General features: G+C 32.0%; 1 protein-coding gene across 1 annotated transcript in view; it reads right to left on the reverse strand.

The window, feature by feature from the left end:
* LOC105365630 (homeobox protein 5-like) overlaps nt 1-26097 on the reverse strand; it is a 374046-nt gene that overhangs the window by 98037 nt on the left and 249912 nt on the right. Inside the window, exon 5 of the mRNA XM_011503844.1 lies at nt 12646-12792. Coding sequence (XP_011502146.1) covers nt 12646-12792 — 147 coding nt within the window. The remainder of the gene's footprint in view (nt 1-12645; nt 12793-26097) is intronic.

Here is a 26097-nt window from a genome sequence, read left to right on the forward strand (position 1 = left end):
TCTCCCGGGTCGCCGCAACAGCGATTATGCGAGAAAGGGGAAACCGCCGCCAACTTCTTATCTCCGCTGTCGGCGGACTGCTTAAAAGCTCACGCGACACGGCCTAACGGAATGTAAGCGCCGGATAAGCGGAAAGAACGCGGATTGGCCGCTGTTTTTTCTTCCTTCGCGTTCACGGGCGAATGGTCCGCGAGTCATTTTTTCCACAAATTGTGCCCCTTTCGCGATCCTCTCTCGGAATTCGTACGAATTAATTTTGGGATTAAACGCGTGCCGCGACGGCCGGACGATGGGGCGGGGGCGAGTGAGTCACGCTTCTTTCGGACTGATTATTTCGTGCTTCTGTTTGTCCACTGCTCGATGATTTACGATTTTTGCTTGACGTATATCTATTTGCTCCGTTCTATTTGAAAATTTACAAAAAGGTTAACCGATATATTAACCATTTCTGTTGTTTTTCTCCCTTTACATATTTTTAATTGTTTATAATTTATATTTGAGAAGCACATTTGAGGCTTGCATTGTGGGTACTTATTATTTTTGTTTTCAATTGCTTTAGTAATGAAATACTATGCTATACTTAGTTGTGGGGTTATTTTTAACGCGGGACGATAAAAGCTATTGGAGGTAATTTTATTTACAAACGTTTAAGTAACATTTCTTACAATTATATGGTTGTCCGATATTATGGATGGCAATTGACAAACGGGTAAAAATTTACAATTTAGCGTAGATTAACTTGCAGAACACTGCCGGTAATTATTCACGTATAAGACAGAGATTTGTAAGATTTAAAACTTTAACTGGGAAATCTCGAAGCTTATTTTCGGCCGTGAAAGTTTTTGTCCCTTCTTTTATATAGCTATAATAAAAATCACATCTCCCAGTGCGCGAGACCTTCGCCTTTCGTATTCAAGAAAACAAAATAAAAAAATATTTTTTAGCCACCAGTAGTCTCCCGTGTTTATGGTTCATCACATAGATTGTTAACGAAGTAGGATAATTTTACTTTGTGTGAATAAATAGAAAAGTGGACTTTCTGTATCTTTATCTAAAAGTTATTTATTAAGATGTATTTATTTTGTAAGAGCACGAGCTTATTTACACAGGCTTGAATATTATTTTCACATAAGAAAATGTCACGATACACTTACCACGCTTCAAGTATCATAGAATATCGTATTTATGAGTAGTGTTGTCTAACTGTCGCGTTATCAATATTAAATATAACTATTGCATTGCTTGCCGTAATAACTTATATTTTCAAGAGTTTATAACAAAAATACAGTTTTCGTGTATTGTAGTCGTGTATACATCTATGATTATATTGTATGTACAAAACCGAGTCTAGAATCACTACACTTTACTCTCTAGTGAAATAATAAACTTCATTTATTTCTTGAAAATTTTAGAATTGTTTGTTGAACGAAATGAAATGAAATATCATACTTCCATTAAACTATAATATAGTGTAGAATATTACTTCATAATAAAGAAGGGAATGATAAGTTTCAGCGCAATCGAATGCTGCATTGAATTAACTACATTCGATAAATATTCAATCTATTTTCTTACCTCTTCGTTGCTCGGATAAACCGATAGATTATTATTTTTCATAATAAAGTCGAAAAATTAACTCTCACGGGATGTCAGCAACTTTAAAAATGAAACAAACTTTGCTTGTTGTGGGGGCGTACGAGTAAATGCATGGCTCGAGCGCGCTTCGTTCAAACGTACAAAAATGCATTAAAGGAACAGTGAGGTTCGAGCGCAACGACGAAGAGCTTAGAAGTTTCGGTGGTAGCTTTGAACGTTGTACCAGAGCGTTGCAAAGCTCTCGGCAAAATTAGTCGCATGAAGTCGCCTATTTAGGCGCACAAAGTGATCTCTTCGGCGCGCGACATCTGGTCCTCATTGTTCGGGACCTCCTGCAGTAGGGACGGTGGAATGGAACCTTTTTTTTTTTTTTCGTGAATCGCATCCGGTCCGGCACGTAAAGGTCGAGGTCGACGTCGCGCGTAAGGTCGCCGAGTGAGTGACGAAAGTCGCATTTGACCGTAGGCCATATATTTCGAGGGAAGACGGGCCCCGGGCCGAGGGTGGGCGCCATTTATGAGACAAAGCAATTTTGTTGCCGTGAGGGCTCGCTCATGCGCAGGACAAACGAGTAGAAATTAGTCCTTTTCTCGCTCCTTTACTCGCTCCCCTCTCCTTACCCCCCTTCTCCATCCAAACCACCCAGCAACACTAGCTGTTACCAAGCCTCCCCGCCGCCGATGTTTCGCTCGCTTTCCCTCCCTACCGCCCACGATACTTCAACAATGTCGCGCAGACTAAGGACCCTTAGGCTAACTTATCATCAGTTCTGATTGTTGAAGTAAACAAGTAGGCAAGTTTTAAGACTGTACGGTATAAATACTCTCCACGATAGTGATGCTGCACTTTGCCAAGTTTTGTAACAGACAGCCCACAATAAAGCAACATGTGCCGGATACTACTTTTGCACCTTAAGAATTTCGACTTGCAAATCCAAGGCGAAATTATAATGAGAAACTTAACTGCGCGTATAATTTTAAAGCCTAGCAATCTGATTAAAGCGCGTGTATAATTTAACCAAGAAAAATCTGAAAAGCTTTATCGTCCTTTTACCCTTCCCCCCTCTTTTTTTTTTTTGTTTGTTTGTTTCAATTAACAGAAATGAATTTTAATACGCTCTCTTTTGTTACGTGGCACACTTTCGAGCATTAGATTTACTTGGCTTCGCCTTTCAATTAACTAAATAACATATTCGGTTAACCGTACGGCTTAACTAGCAGCGACGAATTTTGCCGTTTTCAATTAACGAGGACAAAGATTTTTGCAATCAACATTAGTAATGAACACGCGACAGTTAAAAATGACTATTAAATAAAACTTCTTAAAAGCTTATAAAAGTTCGCACGTCCGTCGTTCCGCAAATTAAAAATTGTTCGTAACTCGTCCAATGGAAAGTAGAAAGAAAGAAAGGGAATATCTCAAGACAAAGAAAGTAATAGAAAGAAGAAGAAGAAGAATTTGATGAAGTTGAGCTCTGATTATGCGACACTCGGTCATTCTCTTTCTCCTTACCCCCGCCTATTCCAAAGGGAAGCATTTACCTAACGGGGTCGCGGACCAAAGTTTTTCTCGAAACTTTAGATTTGAATTACAAAGATGTCGAAAGAAGTGCGAATGAGAAAAGGTAAAAACGGGGGTACGTAAAATAACGAATGAAATAGAGGAAAATTTTTGAAAGAAGCACACGACCATTTTTTCCTATGATACAATAGGCATAAAAAAAAAATAGCAAAAGATGCAGCACATAAATTTGAAAAGTCGATCGGCAACGGAAATCCTTCTCCGAAAGCGCAGACTTCCGAGGCAGCCAGCCCACATGGCGATTTGCGCAACGGTCGTAATTCATACACTGCGATCCACGAACTGAAGAGCTTTTCTATATTTTCAAGTCTACGTTCTTATTACTTGTCTCTCGCCGATGGTATTTCAGCTTTTATGGTCGTTACTTGGTGTATTGAATCGATTTCCGTCACTTATTTACTTGTATTTTCACTTCACAAAGTGAAAATCCTGTTAGTTATAACAGTACATTGTAAAGGTATATTATACGGGAAGATAATGCAAACTGGACGTAAGAAAAAAGCACGAGTTTACTACTATTTTGCGAAGCGCAAAATAATATTTAATGATATACAAGACTGCATTTTAATTTATTGGGGAAAGGAAGGAGGGGGTGCGATGATAAAATTATTGAATAAAAAAAGAAAGAGCATTGAGAGTAAGTCGAGATTGTATACAAGTGCAAGTGCAAAATATAAGATCTATCGCTTAGTGAGACTTTAATTGAAATTAAATGAAACTCGTTGCTCAAGATATTGCTTCGTTAAAAATCTTAATGCCGACTTACTAATCTTACAAGGGTAGATCACCTTCCTCCTGGATTTCTTAATTGAAAAAGCACGCCGAGAATTACTAATCTTCTTTGACTCAAGATCATAATTAGACTTGCCAGCTTTAACTCCAATGCCGCAAGTTGTCGACGATATTTACCGAGTGTTATTTTTACCATTTTTCATACCCTCTTTATTCTCCCTTTCTTTCCTATTAGTTTTCCTCAATTTATTGTCGATACTTCAATGGATGTGCAGTTATTTTAATTAATCAATGAAAAAAAAGTAAGAAAAATATATAATCTGCGGATCGAGTATGTAGATGATTAGTATAAATAATATGGAATATAAATAATTATAAATATTCTAATTAATTTTCTTTAATTTTGAAATTTCCTACGCCACCAAGTATAAGTAAGTTTTTTAAACGAGATTTTACGCTTAATTAGATTTATTAGATTAATTTTCGTATTAAATGTTATTTAATTTTCAGGGCGAATATATTATTACCAATTAATGAATATATATATATATATATATATATTTTTTTATTTATTAAAAATTTATTTAATGAGGTCAAGTGAATAAAATACAAAATATATGTGATAAAAGGAACAAATGAGTATGATATAAGCAAGTGATTTGAATAACCAATTAATGACAGTTTTTTAGTCTTTACGAAACTTAAGATTTGATTAATTAAGACAATTATAAAATACTTTCGAAAATTCAAATGTAGAGTACAGACAAAGAAATCCAGACAAAAAATTTCGAATGAAAACAAATTTGATATTCGCCAAGATAAATATATCTGTTTCTATCTTAATGTATAATTAGATAAGCATTTGTCTCTATTCTTTATAATAGCATAAAAATATTCTAAATTCTATTTTTCATAAAATAGGAAAAAAAAAGAATTCTTACACTTTAATTTAGAAAAAAAAAATAAAAAAAATAAATAAATCCTTACGCTTTAATTTGGATTTAGTTGTGCACATTAAAAGGAAAATGTCGAGTAGTGGAAATTAACCGAATTTTTTTAAGTTCACGGCCTCACTGACTCTTATAATACCTTACATTTACGCAAATTCAATCTGTAATTGATGGTAACATCGCATTATCCAATAAGACTGCGCGTAAAGTCGATCAAATTGCCACTCGCTTCGGGTAATCAAGCCATTAACTCCAGGAACTCTAAAGATAAAAAGCGAAAAATATTGTAAGAGATAACCCGCCAGCGTCTAAATTCCGGAATTTACAAGAGGTCGAGTTAACAGCACCGATATTAAGTATCACTTCGCCGCTTCCACGACTGCCTGTATAATAAATGCGAAAAATTACGGAAATTTTAGAAAGGGCTGTGACACGAGAACTTTAGTACCACAGTGATTATAAAAAGCCTTGAGGACAGATTGCATTAGATATTTAACTTAAGCCGTTATTGGAAAGCGTCAGGTAATTCCTTGGAAGATGGAGCGTTTATTTGTAACTCACTTGGCTTTCTTATAGCCATCCTAGCATTCGGATATTCTTTACATCCGATGAAAATGAACGCGGGCAAAAAGAGAGTAATTGGAGAAAACTTTGATGAAAGGCAGACGAACAGGAAGAGAGACATTCCCACTCAATACTCAGCCAGTAATAGGATTTTTTAATTTCGACTGCTCGTCTTTGGGCGAGGGATCGAAGCTTTTTCCCCGGTTACGCTTCTATTCTTTTATATTACCTGTCAATAAGACATTTAAACTATGATGCCGTGTAATTACAATTACAATGACGCCGTCTGAAGTGCTCCTTTAATTATTCGGCACTATTCATTTATTTATAAACTATCCTACTCCTTAAGCACAATTAATGCTTAACTGTGCGCATAGGCAACTGTCACACGCGCATGCGCATCATGATGGATTAAAATTGTAATGAGTCGTCCTCTAAGCACCTTTGCATTCATGTACAATTCATACATACTCTAATTGTACAGGCAAGGTTTTGTGAAGCCGAGAATGCGTTAGGATGATGCATCGCCAAGAATCGAAGATAATGGCATGCGTAGGGTCTGACAGTTGACGATTATTATTATTTGGCTAACGGCTATTGTCAGGCTAATACTCGCAACTTTGTAATAGCATTGGAATTGTAAAATATTAGATTTGTATAAGCGAGTAAGTTATCTTTGAGGCTGAAGCTTAGAAATTTTCGTCTCTTCCTTGCTTGTTGATCATTGATGCATTGAAGGTATAATGTGAAGTTGTAGTATGCGTGTATGTGAAAAAATACGGATAGGCGAATGTGCGACCTAGGGGCACGTACACATGGATTAGATGGCATACGTTTCTTCGTTCCTCGGAAGTGGAAATATAAATTATGTAAAGTTATAGCGAAATGTAAAATAGTCAATTTGTACTCTCGTTCCAGAACGTTAAGTTTCATTCCGAATGAATATTTAAAATTCACAAAAACATGTAAAAATATGTATTGCGAACTTGAAACTAGTTGCTGATGCAAAATTATTTTGAAAATTGCTTATTTAATAAAGTATCTTGAATTATTTCAATTGCATCTGCCTTGTACGAGCTGCGATAGAAGTTGTGAAAAGATAAAGATTTATCGATCCCGCACAATGAATGAATTAATGAACTTACAAATCCAGCAACTACTATTTACAATACATCGCATAAATTACTTTCAATATTTTAATTGTCACTATTTTCCATATTTTATAAAAAGTATTTTTCTTTTCAAATTACAAAACACTATAATTCACACAAATAATCAAATTAATTTAAAATGCGCAGAACATTTGCTAAGCATAAAAAAGGTACAAAATTTCTTGGCAAACATACGTGTGTTATAAAGGAACAAATAAAGAAAAAACTTTTGAACCAAAGATAGCAATAGGGGTGAGGGGGGGGGGAGGTATAGAATGAATTCAACACCTTGTGTAATTTAACGTACGAATACAATTTTTAAAACAAATTTATGTTTTCGTTGACTGCGTAGTACTCATCGCCGCTCATCCCAATGAGTCTCATTCTCACCAAAAAATAGTTGTGCCCATAGTCTTTCCATCTCCTTTCTTTTTTTTCACATTTTCACATTTACCTACCTCTCTCTATCTCCCTTCCTCTCTTTTCGCATTGAGTGAGAAAATAGAGATACAAGTTCTGCATAATGCATGAAGAAGTTTCAATGAGAGAGGCAGGAGTAAGCAAATGAAGGAAGGAAGAGAGAGAGAGAGAGAGAGTAAGAAATGACGCAAAATAGCAAATTTTAGGATTATAGAAGAAGGAATGATAATGAAGAGTGAAGAGAGAGAGAGAGAGATTGAAGACGCTCATGGTTCTAAGTAAAATAAAGGTCGCACAGATTTATTTTTTATATCTTCGAATTTCCATGTAATAATACTTATTTTACAATATTCTTATGAAGTATTTGGCTCTTTTTTTACTATTTTAAATAATATTCTATGACAGATAAAGTTTTATAATAGGCAAATAAATCTTATAATATTATAATAATTTAGACAATAATGATAACAATGTTCTTATTTTTATAATTTTAATTCATGGAATAACTGTGGATGAAGGACTTTCGCAATTATTTCTGTCTAATTATTAACTAATTTAATGTCAACTCGTGTACTCAACTGGCTTCAGTAGAAGAGTGATAAGATAAGGTGAACGTCACATTCGACTCTGTCCCAAGATACACTTTAGAAATAAACGACACTCCTCTCAATATAAAAGAAATTAATAGCAAATTTGAAGATCAAGATAAAGGTAAAGATATATCTTTTACAAGCTTCCTTGAGACACTATTGAAATTGAAAAAAGCATTCTCAAAGCAATGAAGATATTGAGCGTAGGAAGAAACGTAATACTCAAGTCTGTATAAAGGAAATATCATCTTCCACTTTCGCACTTTCATTTCATACTTATCCATTGAATACGCTTGCTTCGGATTTCGAATAATGACGAAGCCTCCTTAACGCTCCTTCTTACCCTCCCGACACATCAAAGACATCGCGAGAACGAACGACGTGGCTTCACTGCCCAGTGCACTTACGATTTCTCGACTCTCGGAGCGTTCGCCCATCGCGGAAACGACTTTCGCATCTTTTGCGTAATCGCCGATTATGCGCGACGTTGTCGACGAGGGGCTATGATGCATCGGCCAAGCCCGAGCTCCCAACGGCTTTATTGCACGACATGGCAAGCAAATGCAGATGGATGTCGATACTCGCTGGGACATTTTTCCACGCGTCTCGTCGAGGATTATAGCTTTAACGTGTAAAAGTACGATCGCTCCCAGTGATAATACGCGCGCGCGCTCCATGAAATATGCGAATATTCAGTTTCGTTCCTTTTACCTCTCAATCACTTAGGATTCATAGGCACCGATATTTTCTCCTGTTTTTTCTTGATGGCCAGGATCGAGGGAGGGGCGGCATACTAGAGGCAGGAATACTACAAGCTTTATCACTAAATATTCACTCCCTTTTTTTATATGTTGGTGGATGCTGAACGCTTTAAAGGAGAAAAATTAATATGTAAAATAAGAAAGGAAATTTTGTCCTTTTATTCTCTATATCTTTACTTTAAACTAATATTGAGTTATTAGTTCTTTCAAATAAATTGATTGCAAACGATTCAATAGCATATATCATAAAATTATGAATATTTATAGATTAAATAGTATTTGAATTTTTGATGACAATCTATGTATTTGATACGAATATTTTGGTTTGTAAGATTATGTAGTTTCGTATTATAATGGCTGAAGAAATTGTCAAAAAATAATAATTTTTAATATTGAATCTGAAACGGTATTGAATAAAAATTTAAAATTAATTTTTAACTAATTACGAAATATAATAGCTATAATATAAACTTTAATTTTGAAACAAATAACAGTAAAATAAAATAATTAAATATAAAATATAACAAATAACAAATAAATTTAAACAATTCTAATATTCAAACAAAATATGTACGCGTGTGTGTATTAGGCAAACGTAGTTGTCAAACTGCTTATGTTAATTAAATGTTGTAATGTTAGTTAGATGTCGAGTGTTTGAATCACAGTTAGTGGAAACTCGGCAAAAGTAACATGCATGTTTATGACTTGTTTTCTTTCTTTCAAACTTGAATTAAGCGAAGCTCCTTCTAAGCCTAATTAAATACGTCAAAACGAGTAATTGACGTTACAGGAGTAGAAATGGATGACAACAGACAATGTCAAATGAGGTTACGCGTCATTGAGAGAGAGAGAGAGAGAGAGAGAGAGAGAGAGAAGGAGAGGGAGAGGGAGAGGGAGAGAGAGAGAGAGTGAAGACTATGCATGCATACGTTACAATAGACACGTCTCGTATAGGAGAAACGGAAACTGAAGATGGCACGTGTTGTGCCACTGTGGGAAGAAACGTAATATTAAGGGAAGAGAAACAAGGGAAATAAGGTCGTGTTCGGTGCTGGAGTGGGCGAGGGAACGTGGGGGGTTAGGGAGGGAGGTAGTGGTAGGGAGGAAGGTGGAGAAGGAGAGTGGGAGAGATGACGGAAACGCGCGAAAGTGCGGTGAGGAGTAGTGTACATGTTTGCGGTAATGTACCAGGTACTTACACATTCAACCCCTCTTCTGCTTTATCCTTCAGGGGTGTCGGAACTCGTGGCGTTGTCGGCGTGGGGCGACGACAAATGTGCCCCCCCCCCTCAACCGCGCAAAGTAGATACTAGCGTCACGACGTGGTGCCGTCTCTCCGCTGTTGCGATGCACTTTATATCTACATGCGACTGCACTCGCCAAAGTAACGAATTTCGAGCGCCGCTAGCAACGGGATTGGCAATGGCGAATCGGAATTATCGTTCGTGCGCGCGATCGAATACTTTGCGGCTGTTCGATTGTCTCCTTTTTTATTCCGTCTTTGGCTATTATTCATGGCTATTGAATGTGGTGGCGAACCGTTAGAGCCGATTGAGATATTTGCGGGGAACTTTTTACGGTCGTAGAAACAGTAGTTTCATGTTTTTAAATTGCAATTCGAATTAGCAAAGGGAAAAGTAAAAGACTGGCATACTTAAAAGTCGCTATCTTAGACTTCGGTGCGCTTGAGAATGCTTGTAAAAAAAAAGAAAAATAAATAAATAAAAACATTGATAAATTCAATTAATCGCTGAGGATTAGACCGGGTACCTTTAATTAAATACGTTTTGCTTAAATTTTACAGCCAATGTTATCTTGCACGTTTTTTCAAATACGAAATACCAAGGGAATTAGATATATCATATTACTCATGAAGCTCTCGCTCCGCTTGTCATTATTTTCCGCATTAATACACGGCTAATGTCTTGGTAAATACACACGCGCACACGCACACCAACATACGCGCACACACACAAGATCACAGAAAAAATTAAGAAACTTTTGGGTAAATAAAGCCGGTTGCTCAGATGCACTTATCAATCGCACGATCGAAGCTGAGAAATGAGTGCGATATGAAAGGAATTGCAAATATCTAACGGTCGGGGGTCTTGATCCTGGAATATCAAATTTCACCAGATAAATTCAAATTACAAACTTAACTTCGCAGAACATAATGCCTCGGTCTTATATCCGCCTTATATACAGTTTTTCATTTGCAGTAGCGGGTTGTTGATAAAACAAACAAGCGCGTAGATAAAATTCCAGGTCTCGCGGAGGTTCCGCAAACTATAAAGAAAAAAAGGAAGACAGGAGAGAGGCAATTCCCCGGTGAAATTTCGAGCTCCCGCAAGATTCTCGATTCAGATACAAAGCGGAATATCCTCGCGTTCTAAGAGTGGGCAACAACAGAGGAAACCGCGTGTTGCGTCTGAATTATCACGATAGTTTGCGGTTCCTCCCTCGAGGATGACGGCGTTTGGGCATTACATTACGAATTAGCTTGCGCCTTATCTAGCTGACCCTAATGAAAAAATTCGGAAGCCGCGGTAAGAGGAACAATTGGGACTGGACACACGTTCTTAGATCCCGCGCGCCCCACCCCGAACCTTCACTGCAGCGTTGACGAGGAATTTATCTTCGTTGCCAACGCGGAAATTATGCCGAGTTATGAGCACCGGCTACGGCCCCTGAAAAGTTAATTAAGATGCGGACGAAAAAGTAGTTGACTCTGATGAAATCACATTTTATTTCTTTCGCCTCGTCGTTGCGACGCTGCGAGCAATGAAAAGCTGGACGGAGGCTTTTTCCAACTTGTTTTTTCTTTGTTTTTTGTTTTTTGTTTTTTCCCAAGAGCCCGCAATGAGAGACGAGCAAATTTTTCACGCACAAATCGTTTGCCCTGCATTTTCATAGACTCGATGCGTTCTCCTTGTACTCCAAAGATATTTGAGACGCCTGATTATTTGGTCTCATGCACGTGAGATTCTTTATATTATAATTTTGTAAGAAAAAAATGAAAAAAAAAGAAGAAAGGTATGCCGAACTTGAGCTCATTCGTACACAAAATTGCATTTAAAAGAAAGCGAATGGAGAATTTCGTAGGCCAATTAAATAATTTATTTTAAGTGTTAGAATACCTGTTTATCACCTCAAAACTCCTATTAAATTTTAAATTTCAAATACTTTAGGTAAGTCAACATTTTATATCATTTTTTAATTACAATTGAAAAATTTATTTTAATTGTGAATCGAAGTAGACGTGATCCGAGACGGAAAATTAAAAATTTCTACGAAAGAAAATAGTAAATAATTCTATATACGTATATCTGAAATTTGAAATTCGTATTAAATTAATATTAAATTCTCTTTATAACGTACGTAGGTCGAAATAAACGAAACGCGCGCGTGTGTGTGGGTGCATAAATTTATAATTATAATGTTTTACATTAATTGAATTATGAACGTGGACCACTCAATTCGACTTTCCGGCAATTTTGATCGAAATTATAATTTTATTATAATTTTACGCGTCGTAGAGATATTTTTCAACGATAATAGATTTTATTATAATCGTTTCCATAATGCATCGATAGAAATAATAATTTGAATTTTATGGAGTAATTTATTTTATACATTGAAATTTTTTCACGCTAACCATTACATTAATCGTTGTTTTAAATGCATAAAAAGTTGTTTTATGCGTTTTTTCTTCGATTTTTCTCTAATCACTCGTTTAACTAATAATTCATAGTTCATTTTGAATATTATTATAAATGAACCTTGGTTTTTCAATTTTACGTTTAATATCCATTACGACTCACATTCGCGACTCGATGCATATATCGCGCACGAAGAGATATTAATAAAACATTGTTTAGCTTTTATTTAGAAAAAATGTAGATTGAAAAATAGATGTTAGACAGCGAATGAAACAAACAACTTTAATTTATTTCAAAGCTATATGATATTATATAAAATTACTCTGAATATTAGCTCAATGGAATTCTAAGTTATTATTCGAATTACTCGCATAAGCAAAAGCTCGAGTATTTGCTCAAAACGTGCGTCGGGGTAGGATTTCGTTTTACGAAAAATGTCCAGCATCACGTTTTAACGACTGCAGCTCAATCATGAGATTTTGCGTGCAATCCTTTCGTCTCGGCCAATAAATAAGAGACGAACGTAGCGGATCGCTAGCGTGATCAGCGGAGTCGTCAGCCTCTCTTGGGGATACATCGTAAATGCAGAGCACGAATAGTACGAGCGAGACAAGAGGAAAGAAAGGAGCGAGTTGACTCACCTGCTCGGGAGATTCGGTGATGAAGGAATGACAGTACTGGATGCTGAAGTGCGCCCTGGGCTCGCGGGCCAGGAAGCTGAATTGGCCGTTGCGGGGCTCACAAGTCGCGTACGAGATGCGCCTCAACGCGTGTGCCATTTGCACCCGCTGCAACAAAAATTAATGCAGATTGCGTAAGTTTACCATCTAATTTGTTTTATTGCTTTCTTTTTTTCCTTTTCTTTTGGAGAACCACGAGCACCGGGCACCCGACCCCACATCCGCCCCACCCCACCGCCACCACCATCCCACCCCTTTCAGCTGCCTGATCTTCCAACCGCAATCAAACTTTATTAGGTTGACTTGCGAGCTCATAATTTATATATTTTTACGCCGTGGCTTTTATTACTTTGCCCGCACATATACTCAGGCATTTAATTTCCATAAAAATATAGTATCAGTTAATTCTTGTAGGGATTAATTAAAGCATAATTAAAGGTGTTGCATGAATTTTAACAAAGTTCAGTTGGTGACATAAACCGAAGAGGGTTCTAATATTTATATTGTCATAAGATTTTATCACAGCTAAAGTAAAATTAAATAAAGTAAACCTTTTATGGGGTTAGTTTATATCAATCTATAAAGTAAATGTAAAAATTCGTATATAAATATTAGTGATCTATGTTATGAAATAACGATTATGCCTGCGCACGCATATCACCGTTTATTGATTTATCTTTAAATACTAAATTAAAACAATGTTTAGCTAACATATTTGTAAAATAGATATTTTGTTAGTTAAAAATTGCCCTCACGGGACATTAGAGTTTGATAGAAACTTATATAATAATGATAATATCAGTTTCATGTCACATTTGTTATAACGATTAAAGAAATTTATTTTATCTTAATACAAAATTAAGTTTTACAGACAAATACTGTTGTTTTTTTTTTTTTTTTAAATTTTCATACGATTTTGGGGGGAGGGGGAGATTTATGTTTCAATCGGTGATAGAATAAATTGCCCAATGATATCTCAAACTTTATTTTTTTTTCTTTTGTAATTTGATATTGAAGCGAAAATTGGATTAATTTTTTTGTTTAGCCCATACAGAATAAACTTTTCTGAAAAATGAAATATCTCAAACATTGTAATTTATGTACGTAAATTTACAATATGATATAAGTGACCAGCAGCCATGCATTTATTATTTTATTTTTCTATCAAATAAAGAAAGTTCGGTGAAATATCTTTTTTTAATATTTTTCTTTTTCATTCGCGATTAAAGCTATAAAAGAAGAAAAAGTAAATGAAAGCAATGTAGAATGTACGAGTAAAATATAATACACGTACATGAAAATGCATGAGCTTAAATATATCACGGGAAAGCAGCAGTTTAATCGCTGTACAGATAAAACATTTCGTTTAAAGTGAAAAAACTCTTCTCACAAGCAAAATTTTCTTGTCACGAAATTATGAATTGAAATTATGAAAATGTGAATTTCATGGACGTCATTTTTATAAAAATCTTAATTTCGGTATTTTGATTAAACAACATTTTATTGAAATGGTAATTCAAATGGTATTCCAATAGTAATTTTGTTTTTGGCATTAGCATTTTCGATGGTCGAATGCGTCCTTGTAATGATAAAACAATCTTCCATAAAACGAACGGAAGTTAAAGTTGATTTATGCTTCCGATTATAGCGAATGCTTACATAATAATTATTCGCAATTTTAAAATTGCACTGCACAGCGTTTCGTAACAGAGCCGCTGGAGACTTATATCGCCGTATTATAACATTCGCACACGAAAATTCATACAAAATTCATATAATTTACTCCTCGAACGGCTCGCTCCATTTCCTAAATATCGTGTCTCGTAATCGCTAAGCTTTTTTCTCCCGAGTAAGCAAAAGGTATCCTCGTCATGAACAAGAAAGACAAGTACACTTGACACTATTGCATTTTGCCGTGGATAGGCGCCTCACCTCTAGCAGTTTCTCATTTAAATGCAATTCTTTACGAAGCAGCCAAGACACGACGAGCATCATGGACGCGCGGTAAAGAAAAAGAACGAGAGTCTAGGGTTCGGGCGCTTCAATCTCCAGTCAAACTACGAGTCGATTATTGCGAGCACGCGACGGGGTTGTAGTCGTCGGGATCGAGAGTCTCACTCGCGCAACTTATAACTCGGCGATATCCGGGCATTTTTCATCTAAAGCGTACGTCAACCTTCCATACTGAAATAACGTACGTTAACGTTACGAAATTAGACGGGAAAATACTGATGGCTTGATCGTAAAGAAGGCAATTGTAACGGTTAGGTAATAACCAGAAAAGTGCAGGTACTTTACCTTGTGGATTCCCTTCGAGACACGTAGAGGCATTTCGTGTAATAGTAATAACAATAGGAGTCTCGTACCTGTCGTCCCGTCTAATGTACTACTTCGGCCAAATTATTAACTAACGTTTCATGCCGACAAAACGTATTATAAAGGAAAAGATGAAGTAAAATATGTAGAATTTTTACAAAGGTGATTGACTTACAAGACCGTTGGAGATGATGGTGAAACGTTGAAAAATATTATGATTTTTAGGTATGGTTTGGTTTTTTAATTTTTTAATTATAATAAGGATAGAGTAAATCGGGTAAGGAAAGCTGAATTCACTGTAGATTCATTAAAATATTTTGATTCGTATCTTTTTGCAAAACATTTTGGTCAGAAATTTTATTATAAAAACTATAAGAATGACGTTGTTTTTTAAATTCGTACATTTCAATATAATAATTGAATTTAAAATTTGTGAATTTTTATACAATAATTTAATACTGAGTTGCAAAGAAAATCTAAAAATGAATATTAAAATTAATCACGTTCCATGCATTTTTTCACATCCGAATTATTAATATTGAAATATATAAGTACTCTGCTTAATTAAAATTATTAGTTTACATTATAAAATAATAAGTATGGTTAAAAAATTTTTTTTTTATAAATTTCTTTACATACGCGGGATAATGTGTTATTACCCCTTTGCATGCTTTCTATTAAATATTCATGATAACAAAATATTTCATTACATGATTAATTTTAAAATAATAAGTTGTCCAACTGTTAACGAACATTATATTCATGAGATTACGTTAGATATGAGAAATAATTGAACATGCTTTTTCAATAACTAAGTAAATTAATTGATAAAATACATTTATTAATTTTATTATTATTAAATACTGAAAATATTTTTAAAAGAATTATTAAACTTTAGGCTTCTTAACGAATAATTGAAGTTGTTTTGTTTTCTTTTTTCTTTTTTTGCAATAAATAATTATTATATGTATATTTTTTTAGATACTGTACTACATGCCATGTTCGTGCAGTATTACTGTTTCCTGTATAAAAGCTTTAGAGCAATTTTCTTATTTATCTTAATCATCAGCTATATAATTTCTATTTAATGTAACGTCTAAAGCGTTAATTTAAAAAAGTTAATCTTTCATTTTAAGATCAGAAATGAAATGTTTGTAAAGTTTTTATTGACTTGTGGACTCCTGTAATTCGTAGAATATTTTACATTTTATACTTAAATATTAAATATGCCAGTAAAAATCGAAGTTGTGGTATTATTAGTTCGTTTTTTAATGTTTCTAGATATTTTAAGAAAAATTTATAAGCCTTTTTTCATATTACTTTTCTAATACATATTTATATTTCAATACAATAATTCTATTTTTTTTTCTTTTAATAGCAAACACAAACAGCGTATAAGCTTATATTTCATATAATTTAAATTGAAAATACTAATATTGTTACTTATTAATATTATAAAATTCAATAGTTATTGAATTTTTTTATTATTATAATTTTTCTGGTTAATGGATTTGAAAATTTATACAAAACATAATAGGTAAGTGAAAATATAGAGCATTTTTCTTATTCCTTTATTTATTATCATTGCTTCTATCTTGTTTTATTATCTTAATATACAATTTCATTTTAATTATACTAACTGTTTCCCCTGTTCATTATTCATTATTAAATTTTCATGCTAATAATTAGCTTCATTATTTAACTTTAATTGGCAAAATGAGTGAATTAAATTATTTCAAGCCAAAACAATTTTATTAAATGTAAATGCAATACTTTTTATTTTAATAGTATTAATTTCATTATAGTAAATTCTCTTATATCAATAACAAATTCCATCTAAAATATAATTTAATTTTATGCCATTTTATACGAAAGAAATTGTTTTAGTAAAACGTATTATGCTTGCTAGAAAACTGAAAACAAATTATATAATTTAGTATTTCTATTTGAATATATTTATTATAAGGGTAATACTAGAACTAATCTTTCAAGCTAATTTTACATGGAGTTGGAAGTTACATATACTAATTCAAATTATTAATGGTAACGCAACATTAATAGTAAAAGAATTTTGATATTTTATATGACGATTTTATAAATATTTATTATTGAAGTTAATTGTAGGCTGAAATTTTATTAATAGTTAATTGTTCGTGATAAAAGTTCAATTAAAAATTATATTCATTTATTATACATTATCTATTTGAAAATTACGTAATTTAAAGTTGAATTCGATTAATTTTACTTCAAAGAAAATTATAAAATGATTTATAAGAATAGTGTTGCCTGTATTTAGAAACTTTATTATTTATTCTAAATAAATACCTTATTTATATGTCTGCTATGGGAGTAAATATAAAATATCAACATAAATATAAAATTCTCCCTTTTTTATTTCCTTTACATTGTACCTCTAGAATAAATGTTATAGCATAGATATGAATTATTGTTAAAATCATAATAGTTTATATTCATATTTAAGAATAATCCGATTGATTTATTATGTGCAAGCATTTGACTGAAAATAATAAATTTATTAAACATTGTTATTTATAATTTAAGGTTACTCTATAATAAATATTTGAAATTATTTCATCATTTATTCTAATACTAAACTAACATATATTCATTATAAAATATCAAAATAATTTTAATAACAAAAAAACGTTATAAAAACTAATGCAATACTGATTATTGATTAGTAATTAACATAATTTATTTTAATTCTAAATTTCGTATAATTCGCACTTTGTAAAACTGATTGGTAAGTATAAACAGTATTCTCGATTAAAATAGATCTCTTAATTATATGTTTAAATAACTCGAGTAAATGGGACGCTTAAGCAATAACCTTAATGTCTCAAGAACTACGAAAATTCTTGTTGTCATTTTTCTTCTTTACATTTGTGTCGTCAATTTTTTTTGCGCTTCATCTTCTGTTCTAAGCTTATCTGTTCTACGTATCGCTTATTTTTTATCTGGTGATTTTTCCGCTACTAGTGAGACTATACATAGTAGCCTGGATCATTTTTTCTTCGTCAAAGTGAATGTCTCGAACAGCGTATACTTAGAGTTTGCGTTCTTTTTTGTATCCTATTCTTTACTCATATTTGATAAAAGATAGAGATAAAAGTACACATAGATATATACGGGCATATAGATAAAAAATGAAAAATAAGTATATATATATATATATATATATGTGTATGTATAGGATTATAGTAGAGAAAATTAAAGAATTAAAAAGATTGATGAACAAACGTTAGATAAGATGGAAAATAAAACGTGTAAGAAATAATGCAATTTTATTATATTTATAATAATGTTTAATTCTGGTGTACGGAATTAAAGTATTTTTGTGATAAATAGCAATGTAATTTTTTAACAATTTTCTTTTTATCATTTCGTTTTTGTAATAATAAAAAAGCGAGCAACGATAACTAAATATGTCAATATTAGGGTGGGAATGTTTTAACTTAAATTTACATGTTAACAATATATGAGGAATTATTTATTAAATTATTAAATAATATTATTAAATATTTAATTATTATTATTATTAAATATTATTAATATATTAAATACTATTATTTTTAAATAATATTAAAATGTTAATATTATTTTGCAAATATTTTTTTATGAAAATCTTATTTAAATTTAAAAGGTAAACGAGGTTGATGGTAATAGTCACTTGGTGGCATGATAAAGTAAACGAAAACTTAAGATAATCTAAATCATTTTACTTTACTCTTAAAATGCTTTATAGATACATTGAAAAAAATACTTTACAGATTTTACCTTATTATTTCACAAATAAAATGTTATTAAAACTATCGTAAGTTAATTATTTTTTTATCCAGTGTTTAAAGCGTTTAATAATGAATAAAATACTGCATCAACTCTTCATATTAACATACATAAATATGATGACTAATATGAATTAACTACAAAATAATCGCACCAAAAAATTTGTAATTTTCAAAGACATGAAAATTAATATACAATATGAAGTATTATAATGTTTATAAAAGATTTAATTTCAAGTTTTACATAATAAATGTCAGATTTTCTATCATAATATTGTAATTCCTTATGTATTAGCAGTTTATTTAAATTATAAATATAGACTATGGAAATTCACTGTATGCAGTAGGTTGTATTTACTGTAATTGATTATTAGTTGGATTTCATGACAATTTTTCATATTGATTCTCACATTTGAGAGAACGAAAATTGTGTGTGCTCACGCCAGAAAGAAAGAGAGAGAGAGAGTGAGAGGGGGGGGGGTAGAGATGATGGATAAATGTGCGCAAATGATGGGCTGACGCAGAAGAGAGAGGACACATCCAAATATGTGTAGTTTTCCTATATGGAGCATGAACTTCCTAAGTCCCTGAGTGCATCATTACGGAATAACGGCTTTTCGTCGACGGTAAATAACGCCCTGCGTTATTGTACAAGAAACATTTTCGAGAACAGCCTTGACTACGCTCATTGCACCTTCCCTCCTTTTTCTGTCTCATTGGTTTTTTCGCTCCGTTATTCTGGAACAGTATTACGATTTCGGCGATACAAGGATAATGAAAACACGGTGCCTATGTACACATAGACGGGTGGCAGGACTTAATGTTAGTGGATTGTCTTTGTATGCGTATGATTGATTTTTCACGTATTTCTCATATGGAATGAGGTTATAAGAAACTGAGAGATATAATTTGTATGCGAATATCTGACAATATCCATATTTTCTTCTACCAATTACTCAATTAAATAATTAATAATTGGCATTTGGTATTATATTAAAAAAATACGCGATTAAGATATTTTTTAACTGATTTTCAATTTTCATTATGACTGACTAGGAAATGTACAGCTTAAGTTTATTTACAACAACAAAAAAAAGCACTTATCTAGTGCCCTATTTTTTTTTCACTTCTGGTTTGGAATAAAGTGAAAAATTTTCTAAAAAATTACCAATTTTCAGTATCGTATCTCTTTCAATTTTTAATAAATTCTTCGCAGTAATAATTTTATAAATATTGATATTTTCAACTATAAAATTAGATATATATATATATATATATATAATAAATAAGTGTTTGTGATTAATAGAATATGATGGAAACATATAATAGTTGGAATTATAAATCAATTTATGTACGTAGTGTTCGGAAATTGTATTTTACTTTAACAATTTTAATATAAGTGTACAATTATTTTCAAATAATTTAATAGCAATTAATAAATAATTCACTTACAAAGAGTAAACATTATATTTAGACTGATATTGATTATATTCAATTTATTAGAATTTAATGTTAAAACGATGAAGAATAAAATTTAAAGTAAAATTTTACTTTAAATTTTACAATTTTACTTTAAATCTTACAAAATAATTAACTAGTTAATATTAGATTTTAATATAGAGATTAAATGATAATGTAATAAAGTATTTAATTATTTGTAATATCTAAAATTTTAATAACAATAATTACATATTTTAACATTATTTTGGCAAATTGACATAAAATATCATTGTACTATTTTTAATACTTAAAAAAAAAAATACTTTCTTGCTATGTCTGTCTTAAATTTGTATATTACAATATATTACACATTTACAGTAGACTTTAACTATTAACTTTCTACATTCATCTATTTATTTTCAATGATTTTTAAAGAATTCTTGATATTAAGGGTTTAAGAATTTATAACATTATTAAAAATAAAAAGATGAATATAAACTTAATTTAATTTCAAACTTTATTTATATTTTTCTAACAATTAAAAGCTACAAGGCAAATTGTAATATGAAAACGTGAACATAATAAATTACAATTCACATGCTAGATGAATGTTTGTCATGCTAATATATAGAATTCTACTTATACTTTCTAAAGCATCATTTTATTTACGACCTGAGAACCTGGTGAAAAGACGGCAGAAGTTGTACAATGGAGCAGAAGCGAGAAATGAGTTCTTTTGTAACCGCGGCGTATATACCGATCAAGGGAACAAGGAGCGCCTGCTCACGGCCACCCGTCCTACAGGCCTCTCAAGAAGAAGTATTGATACAGGCGCTATTCACAAAATATATTAGGCTCGTCGCACGGATATGAATCACCGTTCGCGAAATATCAACAAGCATCCTTTTGTAGCTGGTGGATTAAATTAATGGTGGACCATTTATATCGTATATCATGCTCCTATTTATAAATGAATAGTAATTGTATATGAATTATTATCTATGGGCCTATTAGGTTCATGGGTATCAAAGAATCGTATGGAGAATAAATAGGTTCAATGAAATATGATGTTTTCAGTTCGTAAATTCATAATGCTCAGAAAAATTGTGTAAGGTCGCATAATTTGAAAATAGCGTTGTATATAATATTTCACATAATTTTAACATAACAATAATAATAAATTTTAAGGTTTTTGAGAAGATTAAATGTTAATATTTCATACATAATAAGATGAGGCATGCAGATGCATAATGGAACAAATATTATGAAAAACTAGAAATTCTATAACCTTTAAAATTTTTCTTCATAAAATAATTAACTATAAGTATTAGTAACTGAACTGTGTAAGAGATATTTAAAATTATTTAAGGCAATGAAGTAAATAGTTAAAATTAATTATGTATTACTTTGGGAATTAAACTTGACAAAATAGTATCTATATTATAAATGAAAGTGTAAAAATATAAATTAATTTATAGTTAATTTATATTTTAAATATAAATTAATTTATACTATATTTTATAATAAATTTAAAATTGAAAATATCAATACAGATAGTAAAAAATTTTTATTGCAATGATATGAATGAAACAAACAATAACTAAGATAACTATAATGAAATATTTAATAATTATTTTTATATATATTTTATATATATATATATAATTCAAGAAATTCATTTTATTCATAGGGGAAAAAGATTTTGTATCTTTTAAGTGAAAATCCAAATCATATATATCCACATATTTCAGGAATTTTTAAAAAAAAGTCGATTTATTAGGTGATAACATTCAAGTAGGTGACAATAAATCGGAATGATTGGCATTTATTATTGTAGTAATGTGAAAGTTTTGCAATCTTATATAGAATAACTTCATAAATATGAGTCGCAAGGCATATATTAGTTTGAATCGTCAAGGAATATCACAGCTCGTTAAGAGCCGCTTTAAATCTTGTGGAGAACATCCAATGTGATGAGTGTAGGATGAGAGGAACTTGAGCCGTAAAACAATAAAGTTCTTTGAAGACAAAAACATTTTTAATATTGAAATTTCAGTTAGAAGTTCTTTATCTCGGAACAATGAACTCAAAATATGATGGTTTAAAATGCATTTAATTAATATTTATTTGCGTAATAAGTTATAAACGTTTTATAAGCCCGATGAAAGTTTACGATAAAATAGAAAAAGAATTGAAGGTAATTTCGGGGTTATGATAAGCTAAATAGGGTTAACTACTTATATTGTTTTTACAGTCGAATTGACTTATTGAATAATAAATCCGTCGAGTAGAAGTTTTGGTGAAATAATTCTTATTCGTGTGTAGTTATGAAAAAAATTTGTAACTGAATAGTTCGTGCTTATGGAATTGGTTAATTTTCTTATTGCAATTATTATAATAACAAGAATTGGAGATTTTTTAAAGGGAAAATAGCACTGTCAAAGAAAATTGAAAAAATCAAGTATTGTTGTAAGACATTTGGATTATGAGAATTTTAGGCATTGAAATTTACTTTGAAAAATCAAGTTTTTAGAGAGATTAAAATTATGAGGATATAATGAATTACAAATTGATGGATGCCTCTTGAAGTACTTTTAATTGATTCTTAAAAAATTTCTAATTAAAGGATTGGAATCTTTTTAAATGATATTCTTTGTAATTTAAATATTTTTCATAAGGTTTTGAAATTTGATTTTTCCAATTTTTGTCAAACAATGATAACATTTTTATCGCTCATCATGATATTCATTCACGAACTTGATAATCATTCAGGAATTCTCATTGGAATATTGCGAATTTAAAAATTTTACTATACTTGATTCGAAAATTCCTATAAAATATGAATTCTAAGGAGTCTCTGTAGAACAATACTTTTTCAGCGTTTACTTACGAAATAATATTCTAATAACATTTATTTCCAATTGGAAGATAACTGGATTTAAAATAATTAGTAGTCACGGATTTGTCCAATAATATAATGAACATTCCCGGCATAATAACGAATTCTTACACATACATCTTGAAGATTTGGTCCATTGTTATGTCATAAATGCCATTTAAAATGCAAAATCGAACAATGGCTGAAAATTTTCTAATTAGTAAACAGGGAAAACAAAGCGAAGACACTCGAGGCTTCAAAGAGCCGAATTAGCTGGTTGCCAGGATGATCTTCCCCAATCCACCAGGTCAATGTGGCGAGGAAATCCATGATCAGTGGCTAATGCGTTGTTACGTCCAAAGAGAATGAGAGAGAAAGAGAGAGATGGCAGGTTTGGGATGGATGGGATCTGGAGGGATGGAGGAGAGACGAGCGCGAGAGAACGAGAGGACACGGAAGCTGGAAGGGGAAGGGGGCGGCATGTGTACGTGCGGAAGATATAAATGATAGCGCTAGCCAGAGACCATCAATAACCGACCTATGCTCTATCTTGCTGCACATTACATGTAGTTGTCCCTGGCCTCAAGAGGGATCACGAATCGCACGACTAACCAAAGCTCACTTCTCTTGCCAAGACGAATCCCAATTGCGAGAGTTCACGAGTGTTCTTTTTGTTTTACCTTTTACGCTTGACCCTTTTAATTTAAAATCGTAAATGTGGTCCGATTCTTGGTTGTGTTAATTTATCTTATGAACGTCGTGCCACTGGTTAATCGGAACGTTTCGCTTGGCTTAGTATGATTGGCCGGGTAATGAAGTGTATCAAGGCGGTATTCCATAAGCTTAATTTCGAAAATTTTGTGCCGCTGATTAAATTAAATTTACATGTGCGCAGATATATATTGATGTAATTATATAATAAGTATATTGTTAAATGCTTTTTCTTCCAACGAGGAATGTTTATATCGATACATTAAATAAATATAAAATAATTATACGATTACGAGCTTATCAAGCATTTCTTTCACGAGTTAAATGTTCAATTATCCTCTTATATCCAACAATTAGAGATCAATGCTTGTTTATATATATATATATATATATATATATAAAACAACGAAAATTCCTTCTTATGCGCGACATTCAATTAAATCAGAGATTTTTAATGAATTTATCAAAGTTCTTAGCATTTTGGATCTGGCATTTTTTAATACAATCAGCGCATTATGAATAGGTTGGAATATCTAATGAACCTTAAGATCCGATGTAATTAAACATGTCGACTTCACTGAAAAACAATTCAATCACTTGATACCAGCTTTGGATCGCGTCCCGTTAAAAGCTCCAAAGAAATCCAATAGTTTACCCAACTACTTAATAAATTCGTCCCTGTGGAACGTCTCGGCGCATCTCTCGATCATCCGCTAAACCATCAACCTGTCCCAGGCTCCCCACTTTCCGCGATATGCAGTTAAGAAAACTGATCGTCGAATTATAATAGTTCCGACCAGTTGGACTGCTGTTGGAGTTATAGACAAGCGAAATGCGTGGAATTCAAGTTTCCCCGCAGCTTCGTCTCGAGTAGCAGTAGTCCAAAAGTTTTTAACAAGGCTCCGTCCCACTCTGGCTTCGATTTTCTCAGTTGCATGCCTCGTTTGCCGTGCTGTTACGAAAAATTTCTTTCGGAGACGACGGTGACGCGCGATTTTGACGGATTTTCCGTCTGGCCGCACAGCTTTTTCTTATTCTCCTTTCGCGAGCTAACGGCAAAAGTCAATATTCTCGAGGACACTATGAGGAGTCCACAGTCTGGAATATTAGCGACTTCAGTCTTGTTGTTTTCCATTACCTTTGTCGTTTTTCTTTCTTTTTCTTTTCTTTTTTCTTCATTTTTTTAATATTTCCGTAAATTAATTAAAGATCGAGAGTTACGATATCATTTCACCGATTATTAAAAAAAATGTTGTTGACATCATTAATTAGACATGATATTCGTTGTTTCCTGCTTAAACACTTGAGTTTTTGACTTGGCACACACACATAATCCTGAAATATCAATTATTTGAGACGAGTGCCAAAATATTGAGACATAATTCGGTAAATGTTTTGATTCTTTTGTACGATAAGTGCGTCTAAAAAGTATACCGAATAGATTTTAAATTTGAAAGTATGAAATTTATGAAAATGTAGTAGTAAAATATTAATAATAGTCTGCCAAGGTTTTTAAATTTATGAATACTTGAATAACCGATTGTAGGAGTTTTCTTTTATTGTTTATCATAGTCTAGCATTCAATGATTTTTTATGATAAGGTATTACACAAATATTAGAAATAACATTTTACAATTATATGTAGATATATTTCAATTTTTAATATAGAAATTCGTACAAATAACAGAATGATAATATATAAACTCCAAATCAGTACTAAAAAATTTTATAAGAAAATAAAACACCAAGAGAATTGAGTAACTATACATAACTTCTAAAAAAAATAAATAAAGATAAAGTTTAGTGGAATAAAGTTAAAATAAGCCTTTGTAATGTATACGTAAAAATTCACAAATTTTGTACAATTAAATCTTCTAGAATAGCCTAATAAATACGTTATTATTAATTTTTTTATGATTTATATGTTAACTAAATGTTAAAGGATCGTACATTTTATATAAAAAAATGTAATTTTTTCAAAAGAAACGATAAATACCTTAATTTTCTTATCATTAAGTATAGCTTGTAATATAGTATGATAATTCTATTTACATTAAGAAACTCTGTACAAATATTCCTTATGGTGATTAAACGTCAATTATGAGCGACAACATTGATTAAAAATCACGCTAAAAGTCACAATTTAAGCTAATAAAGTCCCATTCGTCTTGCCTCTATGAAACCAGTTAATCCTACAAGGAAATTTTGAAAGCAAACCAACAAATTCAGGACGCTTCTCAAGTTAGTTTAAAGTACTTGCCT

The sequence above is a fragment of the Ceratosolen solmsi genome, unplaced genomic scaffold (assembly GCF_000503995.2).
Source record: "Ceratosolen solmsi marchali unplaced genomic scaffold, CerSol_1.0 scaffold48, whole genome shotgun sequence".
Taxonomy (NCBI): Eukaryota; Metazoa; Arthropoda; class Insecta; order Hymenoptera; family Agaonidae; genus Ceratosolen; species Ceratosolen solmsi.